This window comes from Chelon labrosus (genome assembly GCF_963514085.1).
Source record: "Chelon labrosus genome assembly, chromosome: 10".
Lineage (NCBI taxonomy): Eukaryota > Metazoa > Chordata > Actinopteri > Mugiliformes > Mugilidae > Chelon > Chelon labrosus.
Genome location: NC_140360.1, coordinates 15,899,001 through 15,918,262, shown reverse-complemented (window position 1 = coordinate 15,918,262; position 19,262 = coordinate 15,899,001). Strand labels below are relative to the sequence as shown.

The window sequence follows — 19,262 nt, the reverse complement described above, 5'->3', positions numbered from 1 at the left end:
GATCTCAGAGGAAACCTTCCACCCTGTGGTTGTGCTGCACCGCTGCATCCTGCTTGCTGCTCTGCCAGTTCTGCTGCTTGCATCCGCCCCTCGCCGTGTGTTTGCAACGCTCACTTTGACCTCATTACCACCATCATTACCGTCAGCATTAGCAGCGGCACCCTTCGTCCTCGTCACCCTTGCTGACATCTTTATTGCGATCGCCGGCAGCAGGCGTCAATAGGGCTATCACCGCCGCTGTCATCATTCTCAATATGCTGCTGTTATCGCTGTCATCGTTCCACCCGTAATGTTCTGAAATGAAGACAGATGCCGGGATAAACATTCTTGCACCCTAACTGTGTGTCACTGTTGAGCATGCTGCAGGGGCGTCGTGCGTCGTGCAGAAACTGCCTCTCCTCCTCCCGAGTCTTGCTCACCACTTGTGAGCTTCGCACGCTGTTTAGTGTGCTGCTAGACATGTGCGCCCGTCTTCCGTTGCGTTCGCCCCTGGCAGCTTCAGAAATGCGCCCTTTGTATGTGTTTCTCCTCTGAATATTTCAGAAGGGGGCCGACAAAACGCAAGCAGAAACAGACCGCCGATGACCTCCTTCTCGTTGCCGCCAATCGACCCCCCCCACCACCACCACCCTCTGACGCGCGCTCCTCGCACATTCGCCCAGGCTTCCCCGCTATTTCTCTCACTGTCTTCATCTTCATCTAGTTTCATCACTCTCTTTTCTCTCCTCCCTCCCCCACTGTTTATCATGCCCTCCCCTCCTCACTCCTCCCTCGCGTTTCAAGTGCGCTCCCCTATTTCTCCTTCCTTCTTGCATCTTCTCCCACCTTTCCCTCCTTTCATCCCACTCTGTTTCCCCTGTGTCTGATCACCTCTCTCTTACCCTTCCCTTTCATTCACTGTCTCCCTCTCATTCCCCTTCTTTCCACTGTGATGTACTCTGCCTGCCTGCCTGCCTGCCTGCCTGCCTGCCTGCCTGTCTGTCTATTCCATAAAGGGCTGTCTGAGGCCTCTGCTCTACTAATTCATTCGCTGTGCATCGCCTCACATATCTGCAGGGTCAGGCAGACAGACAGAGAGAGGAGGAGAGGAGATCTGGAGGAAGGGAGAGAGGGAGGGAGAGAGAGAGAGAGAGAGAGGGACCAAGAAAAGAGGACATAGAAAAAAAAAAAAAAGATGCAGTTTTATCTCCAAGAAACAGAAACCCTCAGCGAGATTCTGTGGTGTTACATTCCAGCATCTGTCCCTCTCACACACAACATATAGAATTGTACACACATTACCGTGTCCTCCTTGTCCTACATTTTGCTTGCTTTGTCATTTAAATCCACGCTGTTCATTCTCTTTCATAATCTAATACTTTACCCTCACTGCTGGCATTGTCTGTGTTTCCGGAGGGATGCATAGCACATGTAGCACATGTGTCCCTGTGTGTGTGTGTGTGTGTGTGTGTGTGTGTTGTTGTTGTTGGGCCTCTGGGAATTGTGCAGAGCAGCGAGGGCAGGTATTGACAGCTGATCCCAATTCCAAATACTTTCTGCTGACAGGGCGGTAATTAGGAGCGTACTCTTTTCTCGAGTGACATCTTGTAGGAAGGTTTCACCGTCTTGTGTTCATCTCATTTTTCACCGTATAAACTTAAAAGTCCTCTTAGAGGAGGTCTGTGTTTCAGTAAAAGAAAACTGGTTGCACCATACAAACTAGTTTGGGAGTTTAAATGATGCTATAAACGGATTATGACTGACAGATTATTTTTTTATTAGTTTTTAAATATGACCCATTTAGACTAAAGAGTGTAATGTTGGCCTGACTGACCAAATAGGTTTGGTTTGAGGAAATGCTGCCACCAACGCTAAACAACATGACCACTAACTCTGATTCCTGTTCCTCCATGTACTGTAATATAACAAAGTAATACGTGCTGTGCATTTGCATTTCGTTTTCCTTAAAGGGGAATTACCGTTTTTTACAACCTGGACCTTATTTCTGACATAAAATATGATGGTTTATACCATATAACTTTGGTGTCATTTGTAGTCGATATTTACATCCAGTGGAGCGCTGTGTATATCCATATAGTGGGAGTGACTGGGGCACCGAAAGGTAGCCTCTAAATAACGCATTATCTGCCGCGAAACTCGTTCATTTCACCAATATTTTTTTATGATACGCTAGTGCTATTCCCCATTTATAACCCGTTGAGAGGCATTCCTCTGTTGTCATCGATGAACATTGTCCACAAGAACACCACCAGTTACTATCCATTCGCGGACGTGCAGCGGTCAGTTGTTCTTTGGCCAGCTGTTCCTCTCTCTGCCTCCGCATCCTCCTTTCAACGAGCCCCTCATCCGTATACCCTGGCTCAAAACAATAAGGATATTCATCATAAACAAAGTCGTTGTCCACAACCTCAGAATCAGAGAAAATATTCAGCCATGTTGCAAAAAACTAGCAGTAGCAAATTACAGGTAAACTAGCCGACCGTCACGGGTCCACACGGCTCTCAGAGATCCAGGTCACAGGTTAGTAGGTCAATCTACAGACCCCGGATGATGATAACAGGTAACTCCTGACTCAACAGGGAATAGCATTAGTGTATCTTAACAAAATATTGGTGAAATTAACAAGTTTCACGGCAGATAATGCGTTATTTAGAGGCTGTGTTTCGGTGCCCCAGTCACTCCCACTATATGGATGTACGCGGCGCTCCAGTGGAGCTAAATATCGTCCGAACGACTCCAAATGATACCAACGTTATATGGGTGAGTAAACAATCGTATTTTATGCCAGAAATAAGGTCTAGGTTGTAAAAAAACATCATGGTTTAACAGTATTTGTTTTTTGTTTGTTTTTTTAAATGTAAATGCCCACTTTGAATTAGCATGTTCGGTAGTTTAAAAGTGCAGACAAAAAATTGAATTCCATTATTTAAAGGACCAGTGTGTGTGATGCAGAAATTGAATGTATGAACCATTATTATGTCTTGATGAGTCACCTGTAACTACAAATTGTTGTGGGGTTTCTATTGCTAGCTCAGAGTAAGACATTCATATCTTCATGGTGAGCAGGTCCTCCTCCATGGATCCCTCCATGTCGGCGGTGCAACATCTGCACCGCTACGGTAGCCCAGAGCAGACAAACCAGTCACTTACGTTGGAGTGATGTTCACCATATATTATCCTGCATTCCTGGAAACTGCGAGATGCCACTGAATCACGCTGCTCCTCCAAAATATACCAGTGTGCTCCAATCTGCAATTGGATTTTAGTTTAGTGTATCGAGGAACATACATGAAATACAGATTGAAATAACATGCAAGAAGTAATGCGTGATTCATGCAGATCTGTCTAAACTGATCCAGCTAGTGTAGGAGCAGCATGGGATAATTTTGTCTGACAGTAAATGAGTAAATGAGAACTGAGTATGTTTGTGGGTGGCTGTGGAGGGCTTATTTACCCTTGTGCACCAGAAAGGTAAAGGGACTTGAGGTGAAATTGCCGCCTTGTGTGTAGTAAAACATTTACAGCAATATGCGCCGCCGCTTGAAAGATTAAAAAATCATGTCGTCAGTGTTTCAAGCCGCCACTGATTGGAGAAGGAGAGTGTTCTCCCGGGCAAAATGAAGTGTAGCAGCACTGAGTCTGGTCCTTCCGTCTCTGAGGCACTACTCAGGGGAGCTCAGTTGAGTTCGTTTTTTTTTTGTTTTTTTTTCTGTTAAACTAACACAAGAATCTCTCTGGCTAGTCAAATGAATGTTAAGGCATCATTTGATCTTTTTTTAACAGCAAAGAGAAAGAATGTGATGAAACCTGTTTTTGGCATGCTCGTACCGGCTGCCTTGTAAGGTGTTCTATTTTCTGTGCATTATTCCAGTGAGTCAAAAATAGAAACTGATATGTCAGAAAGAGACAGTGACAAAAAGCCAGAGGCAAACCAAAGGCGCACAAACACACACACACGCACGCGCACACACACACACAGTATCGCTCACCTCACTCTATGCAGCATTTCTTCACCTTCTTCTTATCTCGCATGTCACTCATATGTGGTATCTTTTTCCTTTCCTGTATCTTTGCAGGTTTTCCTGAGCAGACGGTCTGACTGGTAGAGTTTGAGCTCGAGTGAAAGTCGAGGGAGGGAGCAAGACAGACTGGGTGCCATGGATGGGAGTGAAGGAAAACCTCAGTACAAAAACCTGCTGCTCCTGGGAGCCATCGCAGCAGCATCCGCCTTTGTGGTCACCATACTCATTGTCCTTGTCTGCGTTGGCTGCCAACGGTAAGACGGTTATGTGACTTGAAATGTGGAAAAAAGTAGGGTACAGAATGAGATTTAAAAAAAAAAAAAGAGAGAAGGAGAGAGAGAGAGAGAGAGAGAGAGAGATCAGCCAGAGTTTTATCATCTCTGCTGCCGGCTTTCCATACCCTCGGAGATCACTCTCATCATCCACTCCTTCTTTTATGTGTCTCCACTTCTTCTGAACTCTTCTCCTCCCCTCCATACCCTTCCCTCCATCCGTCCTCTCCGTCCCTTTTATCCCCCGCTCTGAGCGGAGTGGCAGTAATGAATGTTAATGGCTGCGAGTGTCAGATCAGATGAAATGATGTTTACAGGACACTGAGGAGACAGGCCAGAGTCGGAGCAGCCTTACGTCACTCCGCGCACAAGCAAGCAAACTCCTCGGCGAGGCAAAAGCAGTGGGACACCCCGCGGTTTAAATAAAAAGGATCAGACTCAGAGCCAGGCAGGAGCAATGGAACAGCCTATGCCTTTTTTTTTTCTTTTTTTTTTTCAGAACCTTCGGGGACCAATCAGAGGCTGCACTGTGGCTTTGTTGCCATGGGATACACAGATAAGGATGTAGAGAAATGTCAAGCCAGCTTATGACATGGAAATAAAACCACACTATACTGCTAAAATCTAAAGAATAATATGTAAGCCCCCCCTGCTCCCCCCAACACCCGATAGATGTTGCTAATGTTGCCGTGCTGTGTTCTCTAGTTCAAGAGTTTAAATCCGCTCTGTCGTGTCCAAATACCAATCCTACCACTATTGATTCCCTTCTATTGATTTAAGAATACACAGCTGCACCGCTTTCCTTTCAGTTCCTAAGGATTGCAACAAATATGTTGTACAATCTTGGCCCGAAAATTACAAAATAATTGGAGCCATTCTGAAATTACTTTGTGCCTTCGTGTCATTTTTTACCTTAAACCCCCTCCTGTGCCGTGTTATTATGAAAATCTCCAAGGGGAGCTCTCCTCACCCTCTCATGGTTCCCTTGGGCTATGACGCCCATATGTTTGTACAAAGGAGTTCCAGCCGGCTAGAGGAGACAATATCCAGCTCCAGTAACTCACATAATAAGCGTTTAAGTTCAGTTTCAAGCAACTCTCATAAATAAGATGCCGTGTGACTCCTTTCGCGTGTTCGCAAATTAGAAATACTATTTATTGCTACGGCGTGTTTTGCAGCACGGCAGTGAGATCGCGCATCATATGCGACGGAGCAGGTCCTCATCCTCCGAAGTGAGAGGAGAGACGTGGGGGTAGAGCAGTTCTCACATTCACACCTGCAGCTAGGCGCTTTTGTCTTCTTACTCTATCTCGTCACTCTCTCACCATATCAACTGTTTCCTACAGCTACAGCCATCTCCAGGGATCCACGGCGATGCGTAACACTGCTCCAGATGCATGCATTTCACAAAACTGATACCAGAGGATAGTGAGGGAAAATTGTAGGAGAATTGGCATGAAGCAAAACTGCAGAAGTAATAACTGTGAGTGCGCTCGGTCTTATCTTTAAAAGAAAAGCAGTGAAGGTCATGCTTGGCACTGGGGGAAAAAAAAAAAAGACCTGAGTCACGCTCCATTCACAGTTTGACTGGGCTCTTGTTATCAACCAAGGACTTTTGTGCCTTAACTAGAGCTGGATGCTGATCGTATCTATCTGCTCTAAGTGTGTGTGTGTGTTCTCTTTTCGTCCACCGGCTTCTGCTGACCTTCCTCGCTTTGATGTTGTGTCAGAAAAAGCAAGAGCAAGCACCCCCCAGCCGGAGAGAAGGGGACATCTGTAAATATGGTGAGACGCGCTTTTCATTTTCATTTATTTATTTATTTTTTGACTCCCTTTTCCTCCCTCCCTCCTTCCCTCCCCTGTCTCCGTCTACTTCTGCTCCTCTCCCTCCTCCCCCGGTAGCCGTTTGTGTATACAGGTGCACATGCATGTGTTTGCATGTTTTATCCCTGTATTAACAAGTCCATATGCGTGTGACAGCAGGGTACACTTCGCCATCCAAAACTGAACTCCATGAGTAAATCTGACACCAGGCTGCATGAGATTAATCGCTTTCCCTGCAATGGAAACTGTAAGTGATGACTAACACTTCGTATGTGACAATAATTGATCTACTACACTGAGCCTTTACATTGTATCATTCCTGACCCCTCCATCGGTTTCTTTCTTTCTTTCTTTCTTTCCCTCCTTCCTCCTCCTTCTCTCTGTTCAGCTGTTAGTAAGAGCCGTCCAGCCAGCATGGACCTCCTCCTCCTCCACAGTCGGCGCTCCCAAACAGACCTGAGACCCTCTCACATACGCCAGCTCCCCCAGATTCCCACCAGCCCCCAGGGATCTGGCCAGGGGGGAGGAGGTGAAACAGGAGGAGATGGGGGAGGAGGAGGAGGAGGAGGCGGAGGAGGCGGAGGTGGTGGAGGTGGAGGGGAAGCCAGAGACCACACTTACACCGAGGTCGGCCTCCGCAAAAACCCCACCCCTACCCACTATCTGGACGACGGCTTGTACGAAAGTGTAGGGGTCCGAGACAGCGAGGCGGGCCCCAAGGCGCCCGCTGTCCCACCGACCACATCGGCCAACACTCCTGCTACGGTCAGGGCTGCACAGAGCCCCCCAGCTCACGCCAACGGAGCTCGCAATGGAAACGGGAATGTACGTAGACACGCAGACGTTAAGTAATATATATACACACAGAGACGGTTATACACATGCTGTTCTGTTCTGCACACAGCAAAAACAGTTCACTATACATGTTGAAAAAAGTAAAAAAGGTTAGCGAAGTAGACAATAGAGCACTTAATTTGCCTGTATCTGATATCCATTATTGGGAGGAACTGTAGAGTTAAAAGATGCTGGTTGAGCCTTGTTCAGAGTGCTCTGCGTCATTGATTTCTTGTGTTTTTTTTGGGATTTGTGACAGTAAACTGGGACATGCCGACATTTCAATCCAAAACTTTGTCTGTTTCTGTTATTGTTTTTTTTCTCACAGGGAGGCAGAGGGAACGGCAGAGGGAACGGCACCCTCAATGGACTGATGACAGGAAGAGGTAACGGGGCCAGCGGTGTCAACAGGTCCCCTATGTCTTCTGTCACTTCTCTGGCCATTCAGGATCCGTCCGGAGCCGAGTACGCTTCCATACGGAAGTTTAGAAAGGTAACTGCAAATACGTTTATAAAAATTATTAAGGCAGTAACGATGTTAAGGTAAAGTGACGATGCTCCCCATGTTGATTCTGTTAAACGACTAGCTACTACGATCTTTTCTGAGACAGTCTAGGATAAGCTTGTAAAGGATAAACTAGTTTTTTTTTTGGCTTGATTTGATGGAATATATATTTTTATACATATTGCATGCACACAGGTGATGACATTATTCTCTCATGCTATGTGATGGTAAATTCAGAGACTGGCAGCTTCTAGGTGAAACATTTGCAAAGGACAGCTAACATCATCTCTCTAATACTAATAATACTCCTAATAATCCTCTGACATGCATGAGATAGTCCAAAAACTTTGTGGACTTTAGTTTGCTTTGTTCCTTGCCTGAGAGCTTCTGAGTGTAACGTTTTCACCGGTGATTCAAAACCTCAAGGCTGACAAGATAAACAGGAAGGACAATAACGGGGCCGACAGCCAGTCAGACAGCCAATCGAGCGTGAGCGATTCACCCTCTGCTGGTCCTCCTCCGCTGCACCGCAGTCAGGAGTTTCCACGCAAACCGCTGGAACCGTTTCACCTGCACTCCTTCCCAAAGGTACGAATCATCGGATCGATGTGCTCTGTGTTAACCTCACACATCACTGCACCCACGACGGTAACTCTGACTTTCCACCACCAGAGGACACTGTCCACAAACAAACCTGGCCCTTTGCTCTTGCAAAAATAACAGTTGAAATAAAAAAATGAGAAAAAAAAAGAGTCACGGCCTCACTAACACCACGACCATTAAGTCCTGCTTTTATGGCCTTGTCTTTTATTTGAATACTTAAACACATGATAGAGTTGGATGTGTCTATGTTCTTTTATAAACACATAGACAGAGGGGAGAAAAAAAGAGGGACAATGATCGGATGGTGAGCAGCATTTCCTGTGGATGTACTGGCACACCTTTTCCATGTATTCGCGCACGGTTAAGCGTGTGTTTGGCACAGCATAAAGCAGGTGACTTTGGTTTTTGAGAAGACTGATGAGGTTGTTTTGTCTTGGCCGTGGATGTCGGCCTACTGCACTTTTAATTTGTTCATACTAAATCCTCGATAATGTGTGTATGTGTGTGTGTGTGCGTGCATTTCTGCATGCGTGTGTGTTTCTGCACGCGTGTGTCTCTGCATGCGTGTGTTTCTTCCGCCCCTTTGCACCGGGGCTGTGCAGCAAGGCATTACAGTGAGGAGTGGAGGGATTGATTATGTAAGAGTTTTGGCAGGCTGCCCAGTTGCCTGTGAGTGAGTTAGTGAGCATGTGTGTGCATATGTGTGTGTTTGTGTGTGTGTGTGTGTACTCCTGTTGAATCTATCAGCAAGTCTATCAGCAAGTCTATCTAGCGACGGCTAACAGGTAGCCAGCAGGCAGTGTGGGGATAATAATTGTTCACATACTGAAGCCATTTACTCTGCCCCGGCCTCTATTACTCACTCTTACAGCACAAGAGGAACGTATAAAAGTTTAATCATCCTCGGTCGCATGTGCACACACCACTACATGTTTTCTAATTGGCTACTAATTGGTTTCGATCACCAGCAGTGATAAAACATTTTTGCAAGAGCAGTTACTTGTTCAGTTATTCTTTTATTACATCCATTTTTTTTTTGCATTAGACACCCTCTCAGCAAAGGATCATATATAATATTCACATAATACCATATAGTGAATGGAGTCAGCCACAGCCCTTTGTTATTTTTGTTAAACACAGATTTTTATCTGTATTCCATCTTCCCTAATTTTGCAGCCTGCTAAATTTACCCCTACCGGCGGAGATAACGGCGGTTATGTTTTGGCAGCATTGTGTGCATTTTAGTAGGGCTGCTTGTCTGTTAGCAGGATATCTTTGAGTGAAAAGATTTGCATAAACCCTTGTGGAACAGTTGGTCGCAGAGCAAGGAGGAACTCATTAACTCACTTGCTGAAAATTCAAGCCCTGAGCCACCATTCCTGGGCACGAGCGTAGCACAAGCTACCTAGTAAACAAAACTCTTAATAGCAACAGAAACATAGCGTGGAATAAGATGCTCGCAGCATCTAACTCCAGTTTGAAATTGGTCTCAGACCAGCTGCCTCCTATCAAGATCACTTCCAGCTTCCACTCTGTTTATGAGTGTATCATTTGCTGATATTTGTTTTGATCTTGACATGAAAGCTACTGTGGAGAACAAAATATAAGCCACTGTCATTCAACGAAGGCGGATATTGTGGAGAAGGGAGACACAGAACAAAAAGCTTTAGAAGTAACACTTTACTGACCACAACTATGTTTGGTCAATAGGTGGGGAATAAATTTAATATAAGCAGACCATGTGAGTCCCACAGCGCAGGTGTGTCGAACCTCCACAAAATCCTGACCTCTGACCTTAAAAAACCAAAACATACTCTCTCTGTCGCCCACGCTGTGCACCATGGCCACTGTTTACCCGTGAAGCAAGACAAACATGGAAAACCTAAAGACAAACAGACGGTTAGGCACACTTTTCCATTCATGCTGAAACGCATTTCTTGAATTGCTGCATCTTTTGTTCTTAATCGGAGTGTGAAATATCTTTGTCTCTGCTCATACTTTTAACACTTGCCTGATTTTGATCCTCCATTGATCTGGTTCAACAGGAAGCAGTGTTCATGGGCAACGGGGAGGAGTACATCTGGAAGCCTCCGGAGGACGATGACATCATCACCTTGCACCCACCTCCAGCCCTCGGAGAGAATGGACAGGGGCACCCATCACCCCCGACTGCAAAGGAGGTAGTATATATGAATTTGTGTGGTGGAAGCTGGGGGAGGGACCACTAAACCGGAAAGACTACAAGGAGATGGATAGACGGACAGGTCTCTGATTACATCTGTGTTTACCGATGGGGGCGCCCATTTGAGTGGGCACGCTGTCATAACACGGCTGCCCTGTGACCCGCCTGTCATGCAGAGTTTCTGCTTGCAGCCAGAGGTTACATTACATGGATCCTGCACCCCCACCACATGCCTGAACTTTGACCCCAATCTCCCAGCACCCCAACTCATCAATCCGGCCTTCAACATACAACAAGACAAACCAGACATCAACGTCACCTGCTGCCGTACAATTGATCACCACTTTGCGTTCATTTGTTTAAAGTTAGCAGGCAGAATCTGATCAGCCTGGACCTGGATCTGGGTCACAAACTGACCTAAATATATGTACTGTATATGGTATAGCATGCCTGGTGGTGAGAGGGGGACGTCTGCACCCGCCAATCATGTCACATACTCCAACACAATCGCCTCCACATGCAGCAACACCACCCCCACTTCTCCACTCTCAATCCCCCCTTTCTTTGCTCTCTGCTGGATGCAGTACAACATACTGAGAGAGTTACAAGCAATTTGAGAACTTTTGTCATGCCTGGGGGTCCGGGGCAGACAATCTGGCCAGATGGCTGGGTGTCCCTGAAATAGACCGCTGTCTATTATTAGTGTCTTTTTTAACTGAACTTCTCTATTCCATTATCATCTGTGTCGTCTTGGGGACATTTTCCCCACACAAGTAGGTTTTGACACAGAAACTAAACATAGTGCATTTTGATTATTATATCAATGATTCCTTTGCTCATGTTAAGAAAGTGTAGAAAATGAGTGGGTGGTTGCATCTGTGTTGGGATGCATGTCAGAGAAGTCAGGACACGTTTTAAGCTGCTGGTAGCTTCCTTGTCTAAGCCCGTGTTGAGTTGGATGCTCTATGTGGAGATTAAAGGGTTAAGTCTCTGCCGTTAGCTCCAGCTCTGCAAATCAGACTGCAACACAGAGCAGCTGGCCTTCACCACATTCTCCAATCTCTCTCGGTTTATTTTTCCTTTCTTTCTAACTGTCTTTTAAGTTTTTTTTTTTCTTTTCCAAGCTTTTCACTCCCTTTGTTGCTGTGTTTTTCCATTCAAGAGTTTGTTGTTGCCCTAACATGCCTATATAGTCTGTATCCTCTGGAGTTTGTCAGTTGCAGCCGTCAAAAGGTGTTGAGTTTCCACTCCCGGCTAAAACTCCTCCTCTCTTCTGGCGCTCTCTCCTTCTGCTCCACTCCCTTCGTGGCTATTAGGAGGCGCTGCCTTCCCCGACCAATCACGTTGCATACAGCATGCTTTACCAGATGACTTTCAACTGCCAGAGGACCGTTTGGATAAGTTGTGCCGTATTTGCTATTCACAAAGTTGACCGCACACAGAAGCATATGGTTGTGTTTACTCAGATAATCAGTGTACAGAAACTGATCGAAGCCTCGGCCTATGAGCGCAGAGTGAAAGCACCGAAACATGACAGAAAGCAGTGCACGGCGAGGGGAGGAGAAAAGAAAACATACAATGCACAAGCTTCCTCAACAGCTGCAGCCCAGTTTTGAAATCCCCATCGTCTTGTGACTTCCTTCCTCTGCTGCACAGAACTGCAAATTCTGTGTGCACACATACATACACTTGCGCATTGTCTGCATACGCCGGGGTCTTTGTTTATCCAAAAAGGTCATGCAAGAGATTTGTGGGGGTAGGGTAAGTGTGTCGCTTGAGGTCTGTCAGAGAGGGAAGGAAAAAAAATAAAAGAGGAAGAGATTCTAAGATAAAGTCACTGTGGTTTAATTCTATTTCTGCAACAAAGCCAATGTTTAAGACATATATTATAAAGGAACTACGAAAGTAAAGAGAGGGTAAGCACACACACAGTTTAAGGATCTTTTCCATTGTCGCTGTGCTCTCAGGTTTCAGTTTTTTGGGAGCGGAACAAAAACAAGGCTGATCTTTATGTGTGAGTGTGTGCGTGTGCACACACGCGCCAGATAGAGACAGAGTTTACATAGGCCGTGTTTCTCAGGGCCAGTTCAGCAGATTTGCTGGTCTGGGTGTGAACGCGGAAGGTAAACATGACCATGCCCCACAATCCTCTGCTCTTGTGCTCCCCCTGTGGAATTTTGACACAGCACCGGTTTCTCAGAATTCCCAACAGGACCTCACACATGCCTTTCAGTTGAGATCCTTCGATATCAAATCTTACATGCTTTAAGAACGTGGGCGCACATGCTGTAAATAAGCGCATGCACGTACCGTGTGTGCACGCATGAGCAGACACGTTGCACCCACAAAGCATTACATGCACCCACAAATATGTGCACACGTACTCTACCTTAAAGCAAATGAAAGGTGAGCAAAGTCCATTAGTGAACAATGAGCTTATTTTATTTATTTTTTTAAACAGAGTTGGCTGTCATCCAGATCTTTCGCACCATACCCCGCTGTTCTGTTGCCAAAGCAGCTGTGGTGAAATTTTAACAGGTCCATCCACTGCTAGGCTAACCTAAGTTCAACAGACTGATAACACAGTTTACTCTGTCTTATCCTGCCCCATCAAAATAGGTCAGGTTACAGCACAGAGCATGCTCTGTCAACACTTGTGCAAACTACTGCACATACACACACACATACAATCCATGCTCACACAACCATTTGCACACACCAATCTATTAGCATTATACACTCATGTTCGCATGTTGGTCGTTTCTCTCTGGCATACACGCGCAGATAGAAATACACAGTTACACAAATACAGGAAGTATTCATATCTAACTCGGAAACTTGAGACTTGTGAAACATGTGACAGACTGTCGTTTAACGCAGTGCATTTAAATACTGTCGTTCATCTGTATAAACAAAGTAGCAAATTGAAGTAACGGTTACCTTCTATTTAAGGACCTGTAACCCAGACTACAGGCTAGAGCTGCATGTAGTTCAGGATTATTAACTGACACCATACTCTTCTCTCCTTCTGTGTGTGTTCTCAGATTGCAGACACCTACTCCATTGTATGTAAAACCCAGAAGAAGAAACCTCCTATGGAACACAACGGCTCAAAGACCCTCCCACGCTCCTTTGGTGGAGAGAGAGGAAACGCTGGTTCACGGGGTCGAGGCAGAGGAGTCCAGGGCCAGGCACGTTCCCAGGAGGAGCCCTGCTACGAGCCGGTAGGAGACAGGTCCTGGTCTTCTGCGATGCCCGAATCAGATCCTGCGTACGCTAGTATCGACCCCCACCGGAAACGCGATCAGGGGGGACCCAATAACAGCACAACTCCGGGTACTGCCACTCTGAAAAGAAAGAAGCCGGTACCGCCGCCACCGCCACCGCCGGCAGCACCAGCAGCACCTCAAGGCTCAGGACCCACCGCCCCTCCTGCTAGAGGCCTGCCCGGCGGGGAACACTTCTATGAGACCATCAGTGATGTGAAACAAGGGGCCAACAGCTCCGGCACTACCACCATCTTCACCTTCAATGATGGGATGGAGATGTATGTCACTGGCCTGTAGCTGGCAGAAAGGGCCCAGAATCCACTGGTACTGCTGTACATACACACAAGGCCCTCTATTGTCAAGCAACATGAGGATCCATTTTGTGTTGACATCAGGTACAAACAGGGTCAAAATCCAGGTTCAAACTTCCCTCGATTGGCCTGTGCTTCAGATCCAGCCTAAGCCTAGTCCAGCCCAAATATGGACCAAATACATTTTAACAAAAAAAAATAAAAAGTACAACTGGAATATACGTATATGTTCAATCTGCTGTGTCACTGGCCATACTCACCCGTTTGTGCTTCATTTTCCATAATATCTTTATTTTTATATGAACACTGTACTCTTTAAAGGGTATGTTGTGTATCTTAACCTGAGAAGAACACACTTTAATATATATATATATGAAAAAAAAGAAATGTGCATGCGTTGTGCAAACACACATGAAAATAGACAGTAGTAGCAATGACACTGTAAGCTATTGTCACCAGTATACACGCGCGCACACACACACGCCTCTACTTCGAGGGGGAGGGGGGTGGTACTTATGTAATGTAAGCATATGGATGTCACAGATTTGTGGTGCTTAGCTCTCCCTAAGCAAACATATGAAACTGGTTCTCTGTGCGCACTTACCTGTTGTCTGTCAGTCGGACAGCACTGCGGTGCTTTGTTCAAACACAAACCTGCAATTTGTAGACCTGCTTAAACAATGGCCAGAGCTGAAATCCACTATCTTCTTTCCACAGTTTATAATGAATGTGCTCTGAGCTTGTTGGCAGTTATCAGTAACAGCCCTCGTGGTCACCATAAAAAGCGGGATTTACCCAATAACGTAAACTTAAATTAAGAGATTAGTCAAAAAAAATCCACACTCTGTAGCCAGAGGCATGTTGACACACCCGAACAACACCCCCTCACACAGATCAACACATATTTGGCAGAGTCACGCAGGGTAAAGTGATCAGGTCAGGGGCATCGAGTGGCTTGTGCAAGAATTTCCCCAGTGATATGGGTGACCGATTTCACAATGCGAGAGCTTTACTGTATTACAGGGATAAGTGAGAGAAGAATATTTTCAAAAATAAGGAAGTGAAAGGGTGTCCCAAAATAATACAGGACGCTTCAGCTTGTGCAACCGATACATCTTCGGGGCATTGTAAACATCTTATTTTATGGCCATTGTACTTTTGCACTGGACAGCTGCGGGACTGCTGGGCTTAATTGTGAATTAAAAACACAGGGCGTACATGTATCGGAGCACGGTTCTGATTCACTGTCGTGAGTCGAGTCGAAGCCAGAGCTCCCCCTAGCTCACTAGACATAAGTCTGGTGGTTGAAATAGCAACAGAAGGCTTGGACTCCAAGGAAAATAGAGAGCTAGGCATGAAAATGATCAGCGAGTGTCCTTTGGAAGGTTGCCCCTCTCCCTCTCCCCACCCTTGTCTCCAGCCTCTGTACTGAGTTCTCTTCCATTATAAACAATGTCTTTCCCATGTAGCTTAGGGGGACATTAAAAGAAGAAGAAGAAGAAGAAAGAACTGTGGAAGAAAACAAAACATTTGAGGCTTAATAAATGGGCATAAATATAAGAGGTGAAGAGGGATGCAAACCACTCACAGGCTGATAGATGAAGGTTGCATTTCAGTGCTCTCAATGTGAGACAACCATTCAAAGAGAAGACGGGTTTAGAAAGGTTAGTAACATAACTTTCTGTGTGCTACTGTGTGAGAAAGTATGTAAAAAGAAATGCACTCTGTATTTTACTGCACTGTTTATTTTTTCTTACCTAACTGATAATGCCATTGGTTAAATAGCTCATACCACTGCCATGAAAACAGTATGTTTATGTTGTTGGTGCAATTTTTCCTGCTTGATCAAATAAGTGCATGCTTTAATATGTGGAGATGAAAACAAATATTGTGGTACTTAATTGATCTCTTGTTTGTTGATCTTTCTGTTGTACTTTTTTTTTTTTTTGCCATGTGGTGCAAAGCTAGCATTCTGGGTTTCTTGTTTTTTTCTTTTTCTTTTTTTTTCCAAAGCAACAACTTGGAGAAACCGGGGAGAGTGAAACAGAGTGATACTGAGGAGCCGCTGGGAGTTTATGGCAGAGCGTTGTTTATTCTCTACTCTGGGGAAGCAAGAAGGAGTGATAGAGGCGGGGTGGGGGTGCGCAGCTAGTAAAAAGCTGGGTCAGGATCACTGCAAACGGACACAGAGCCAAAGGACCCTCCTCCTCCTGAAATGTGTACGTGTGCACACACAAACAGACACACGCACGCACACACACTGCAAGATTCAGCCATGTGCATTTCCAGTTTAGGGGAGGAAGCACATTATGCCTCCACTTGGTCAACCTTTGCATATACTCCCTCCCACGGCTTGTGTTCACCGTCCAATAACCGACACAGACGTCTCTTTTCTTTGCTTCACCTTTCTCCCTGGTTGTGCAGGGGAGGGGCCTTTGATGTCCAGTTCTGAGGCACTCAGGGAGTGATACGGGGGTTGAGGAGGGGGCAGAGTCTGTGGGTCAAGCCAACCCCAGTCTGATATCAACAATGCACCAGCGGCTCCACTACTGTCTGACATGAGAAATGGCCAACAGCTGAGACGCTTAACAAGCTCTGTTGAGGCTTCCCTTAAACAATGCCGGCTGGAAATCGCTATCACACGCAATCCTTTTTCCCTCTGGCTGTCACCTAATGTGTCACTTTTTCTTTATCCTGAAAGAAAGCACTGATCTGATATATTTTGTTGAACACTGTTACACACCGATCGAGACAGATGCTCACTGCACAAATACAGTATGATGATGTAAATGTGTAAAATACTCTGTTGCTGTTCTAATGTTGTTCCGATGTAACATACAGTATACAGTATATTTGTCGAGAAAAAAAAAAAAAAGATGGTTACCACAGACACGTTGTACTTTGTGGATGCAAAATGTCCCATGCTTTCCATGCAGATACAGATGCTGTTTGTCTTCAGATATAATTATGGGCCAATACTGCTGTGACAGCTGTAGCCAATGTTGTATGTTCTTAAAGCACAGGGTTTAGTTTAAAAATGATAAATATAATAATAAAATATAGTGTGACAGTGCAGATATGCAAAAGATTGTAATGTTTTATATTAACCTTCATAAAATATTAAAGTGAGTTTTTACTTTTCTAATAAAGTGGCACATTATAACATGTTTGTTTTGTCGTATTATTGCTTGGTGAATGGCTCCAAACCAGACGGCACTACAGTGTCCCATAACTGCGGCTCTGCTGCAGCCTCAAATGAGCAGCATACATCCTGCAATAAAATGTGTTTATGCAGAAGTCAGCAATAAAGCGGCATCTTTTAATAGCAGGGGTTGTTTGGTAATGTCAGTTCCACGTTTCTACCAATTCTACATAAGTGAAAGTTGTGGCAAAAAAAAGATAATGCATCAGATATATCATCAGATATTGTTTGACTAGACTCCTCACATTTTGTTTTTCCCACAATGGGAAGTGCACACATGAAAATAGGGTGCAATTTAGGGCAATGTGTAAAGTCTTTGCCTTACACTGCAATTATACTTGAAAATTAAAGATTTAAATTTGACACAAATAAGCAGAAACTTGAATCATAATCTTCAAATTTAATGCATATACCGCTTTTTTTTTTTTTAAATAAAAAAAATAAAAAAAACACACTGTTTTGCAGCCAGTGCGATTATACTATTACATTCACATTCTAGCAATTTTGGGTCTGGCTTTAAAAAATAACACTTACCAAATAATAAAGGGCTTGTACCTTAGGGGCAGGAAGCAATCTCTTCATTTGATTCTTCATAGCCCGCTTTTACGTACGCTTCATGGTTCACAATCCGCTAGATTGCCATTTGATTTGCAAAAACATAAATGCGCAGTTAGCGGCTGAGGCCTGCAAACTGTTTTTCCTGTGCTCCCTCCCTCGCCTGCCATAGCAGACCGGTCGTCGACAGACACCGGCCGGTAAACTGTAGGACACGCCCCCCTCTTCTCTTCCACCCGCATTACTTGGATTAGAAAAAATAGTGATTGACAGGCTGAAAGCAGCCAATCAGATGCCTCCTTACGGTGGACGCGTGCCAAAGTGTAATGTTTATGAATGCGGAGGACCAATAGGAGTGAAGTGGAGGGGGCGTGGCATTCGTTTTGAGGAAAGAAGCAAAACAATCTTTTATCCTCCTGACCGGGCGGCTTTTTGGATATCCTGGGTAGTAGCGGTGGTGGCGGCGGCGGCAGTGGTGGAAAACTTTACATGTAGACTAGATTAGAAGTTAAGACACAGACAGCACCTATCAACTCGCGACAATCCTAATAAATGTATCTAACTTTAGCAATTTGCACTAAAACCTATAGAAAGCTGGTTTTCTTTCTTTAGTCTCCACTCGCCCTGTCTGAATATGGAGTCCAAATTCATTTTGGAAAAGTCGTCGGTTGGGACGAGGGTCGGTGGTGCGGATTTTCACTGCCGGGCAGGCCGCTCCGTGCTGCGCGACACCCGGGTCCCCACGGTGGAAAAAAGCGGCTGCGTGCCGGCGTACACGCACGGGCCCGTGCTTTACAAATTTGTAGTGGACGGCGGCTCAGCGGCGGAGCTAAAAGGCGAGAGGACCTCTCCTAAAGGGAACGGGCTCCCTCCGGGTGGCCGAATATTGCACGACACGGAAAAAGTAAGTGGCGCTCAGACGTGTTGTGTGCGTGTTGTGTGCGCGTGTGTGTGTGCATGCGCGACTCCATGAGCCGGTGAAGTCACCTGTACACTCAAGTTACTACAGAGAAAACATCACGCATGTAAAGCTAACCTGTCATTACACTGTAAGTTTGTCTTATTTACACCGCTCCCACATGCCATTATTATCTCCTAGCGGTTGTGACTGCGACGCACACGCGAGACTTCAACTACTGTACACTGTGTTGTATTTTTTATTTTCTTTATTGGGCACCGACAATAAACCGCTTTTTGTTTAAAGTTCAACTGTTGTTAGTGCTTTGTAAATTCACCGTAGTCTGCCCGCTTTAAATGGCGGCTCATTCTGTGCGCAAAGTTTACAGAAAAAAAGGGGGGTAGGGACTTCAAACTACAAGCCTAACCCCCCTCCCCCATAACTTCAGGGTGGAGCTAGAGCGTGGGCTTCCTGGCTGCACACAGCAAGGCCCGGCTCCATCCACCACACACTGCTGAACTTGTCACAATGCTGTCTGTTTTTTTTTGCATTTCATTTTTTTAGCAAATTGAGCTGCATGTGTGTCTTTGCAGCCAGGATATACACTCAGTTGTCACTTCATGAGGTACGCCAGTGGGGGAAAAATGCACAAAATCTTAGCTTCATGACTGTTATATTGTTCAGTTCATGTTGAAACATCTTAAAAATGAGGTAGTTCAACTTTATATTCATTTTGGATGATGAGGTTTGTGGTGTTTGTAAACTTTTGACTTAGGCACAGTAGA

The 19,262-nt window shown here is 45.3% G+C and overlaps 2 protein-coding genes across 4 annotated transcripts in view; both read left to right on the top strand.

The window, feature by feature from the left end:
- LOC311494133 (uncharacterized protein) overlaps positions 1 to 17,724 on the top strand; it is a 40,309-nt gene extending 22,585 nt beyond the window's left edge. The window contains exons 2-9 of one of the 2 annotated variants that reach the window (XM_084553028.1): positions 4,077 to 4,276; positions 6,025 to 6,079; positions 6,275 to 6,365; positions 6,507 to 6,943; positions 7,281 to 7,445; positions 7,884 to 8,045; positions 10,106 to 10,240; positions 13,287 to 17,724. In XM_084553028.1, coding sequence (XP_084409154.1) covers positions 4,158 to 4,276; positions 6,025 to 6,079; positions 6,275 to 6,365; positions 6,507 to 6,943; positions 7,281 to 7,445; positions 7,884 to 8,045; positions 10,106 to 10,240; positions 13,287 to 13,808 — 1,686 coding nt within the window. In that variant the 5' untranslated portion in view covers positions 4,077 to 4,157 and the 3' untranslated portion in view covers positions 13,809 to 17,724. Of the gene's footprint in view, positions 1 to 4,058; positions 4,277 to 6,024; positions 6,080 to 6,274; positions 6,366 to 6,506; positions 6,944 to 7,280; positions 7,446 to 7,883; positions 8,046 to 10,105; positions 10,241 to 13,286 lie in introns of those variants that run through there. The other variant, XM_084553029.1, reaches the window with a different exon arrangement.
- Positions 17,725 to 18,030: 306 nt separating this feature from the next.
- slc2a4rg (SLC2A4 regulator) overlaps positions 18,031 to 19,262 on the top strand; it is a 33,727-nt gene continuing 32,495 nt past the window's right edge. For both annotated transcript variants that reach the window (XM_084553034.1, XM_084553033.1), the window contains exon 1: positions 18,031 to 18,483. In XM_084553034.1, the coding sequence (XP_084409160.1) occupies positions 18,214 to 18,483 (270 nt within the window). In that variant the 5' untranslated portion in view covers positions 18,031 to 18,213. The remainder of the gene's footprint in view (positions 18,484 to 19,262) is intronic.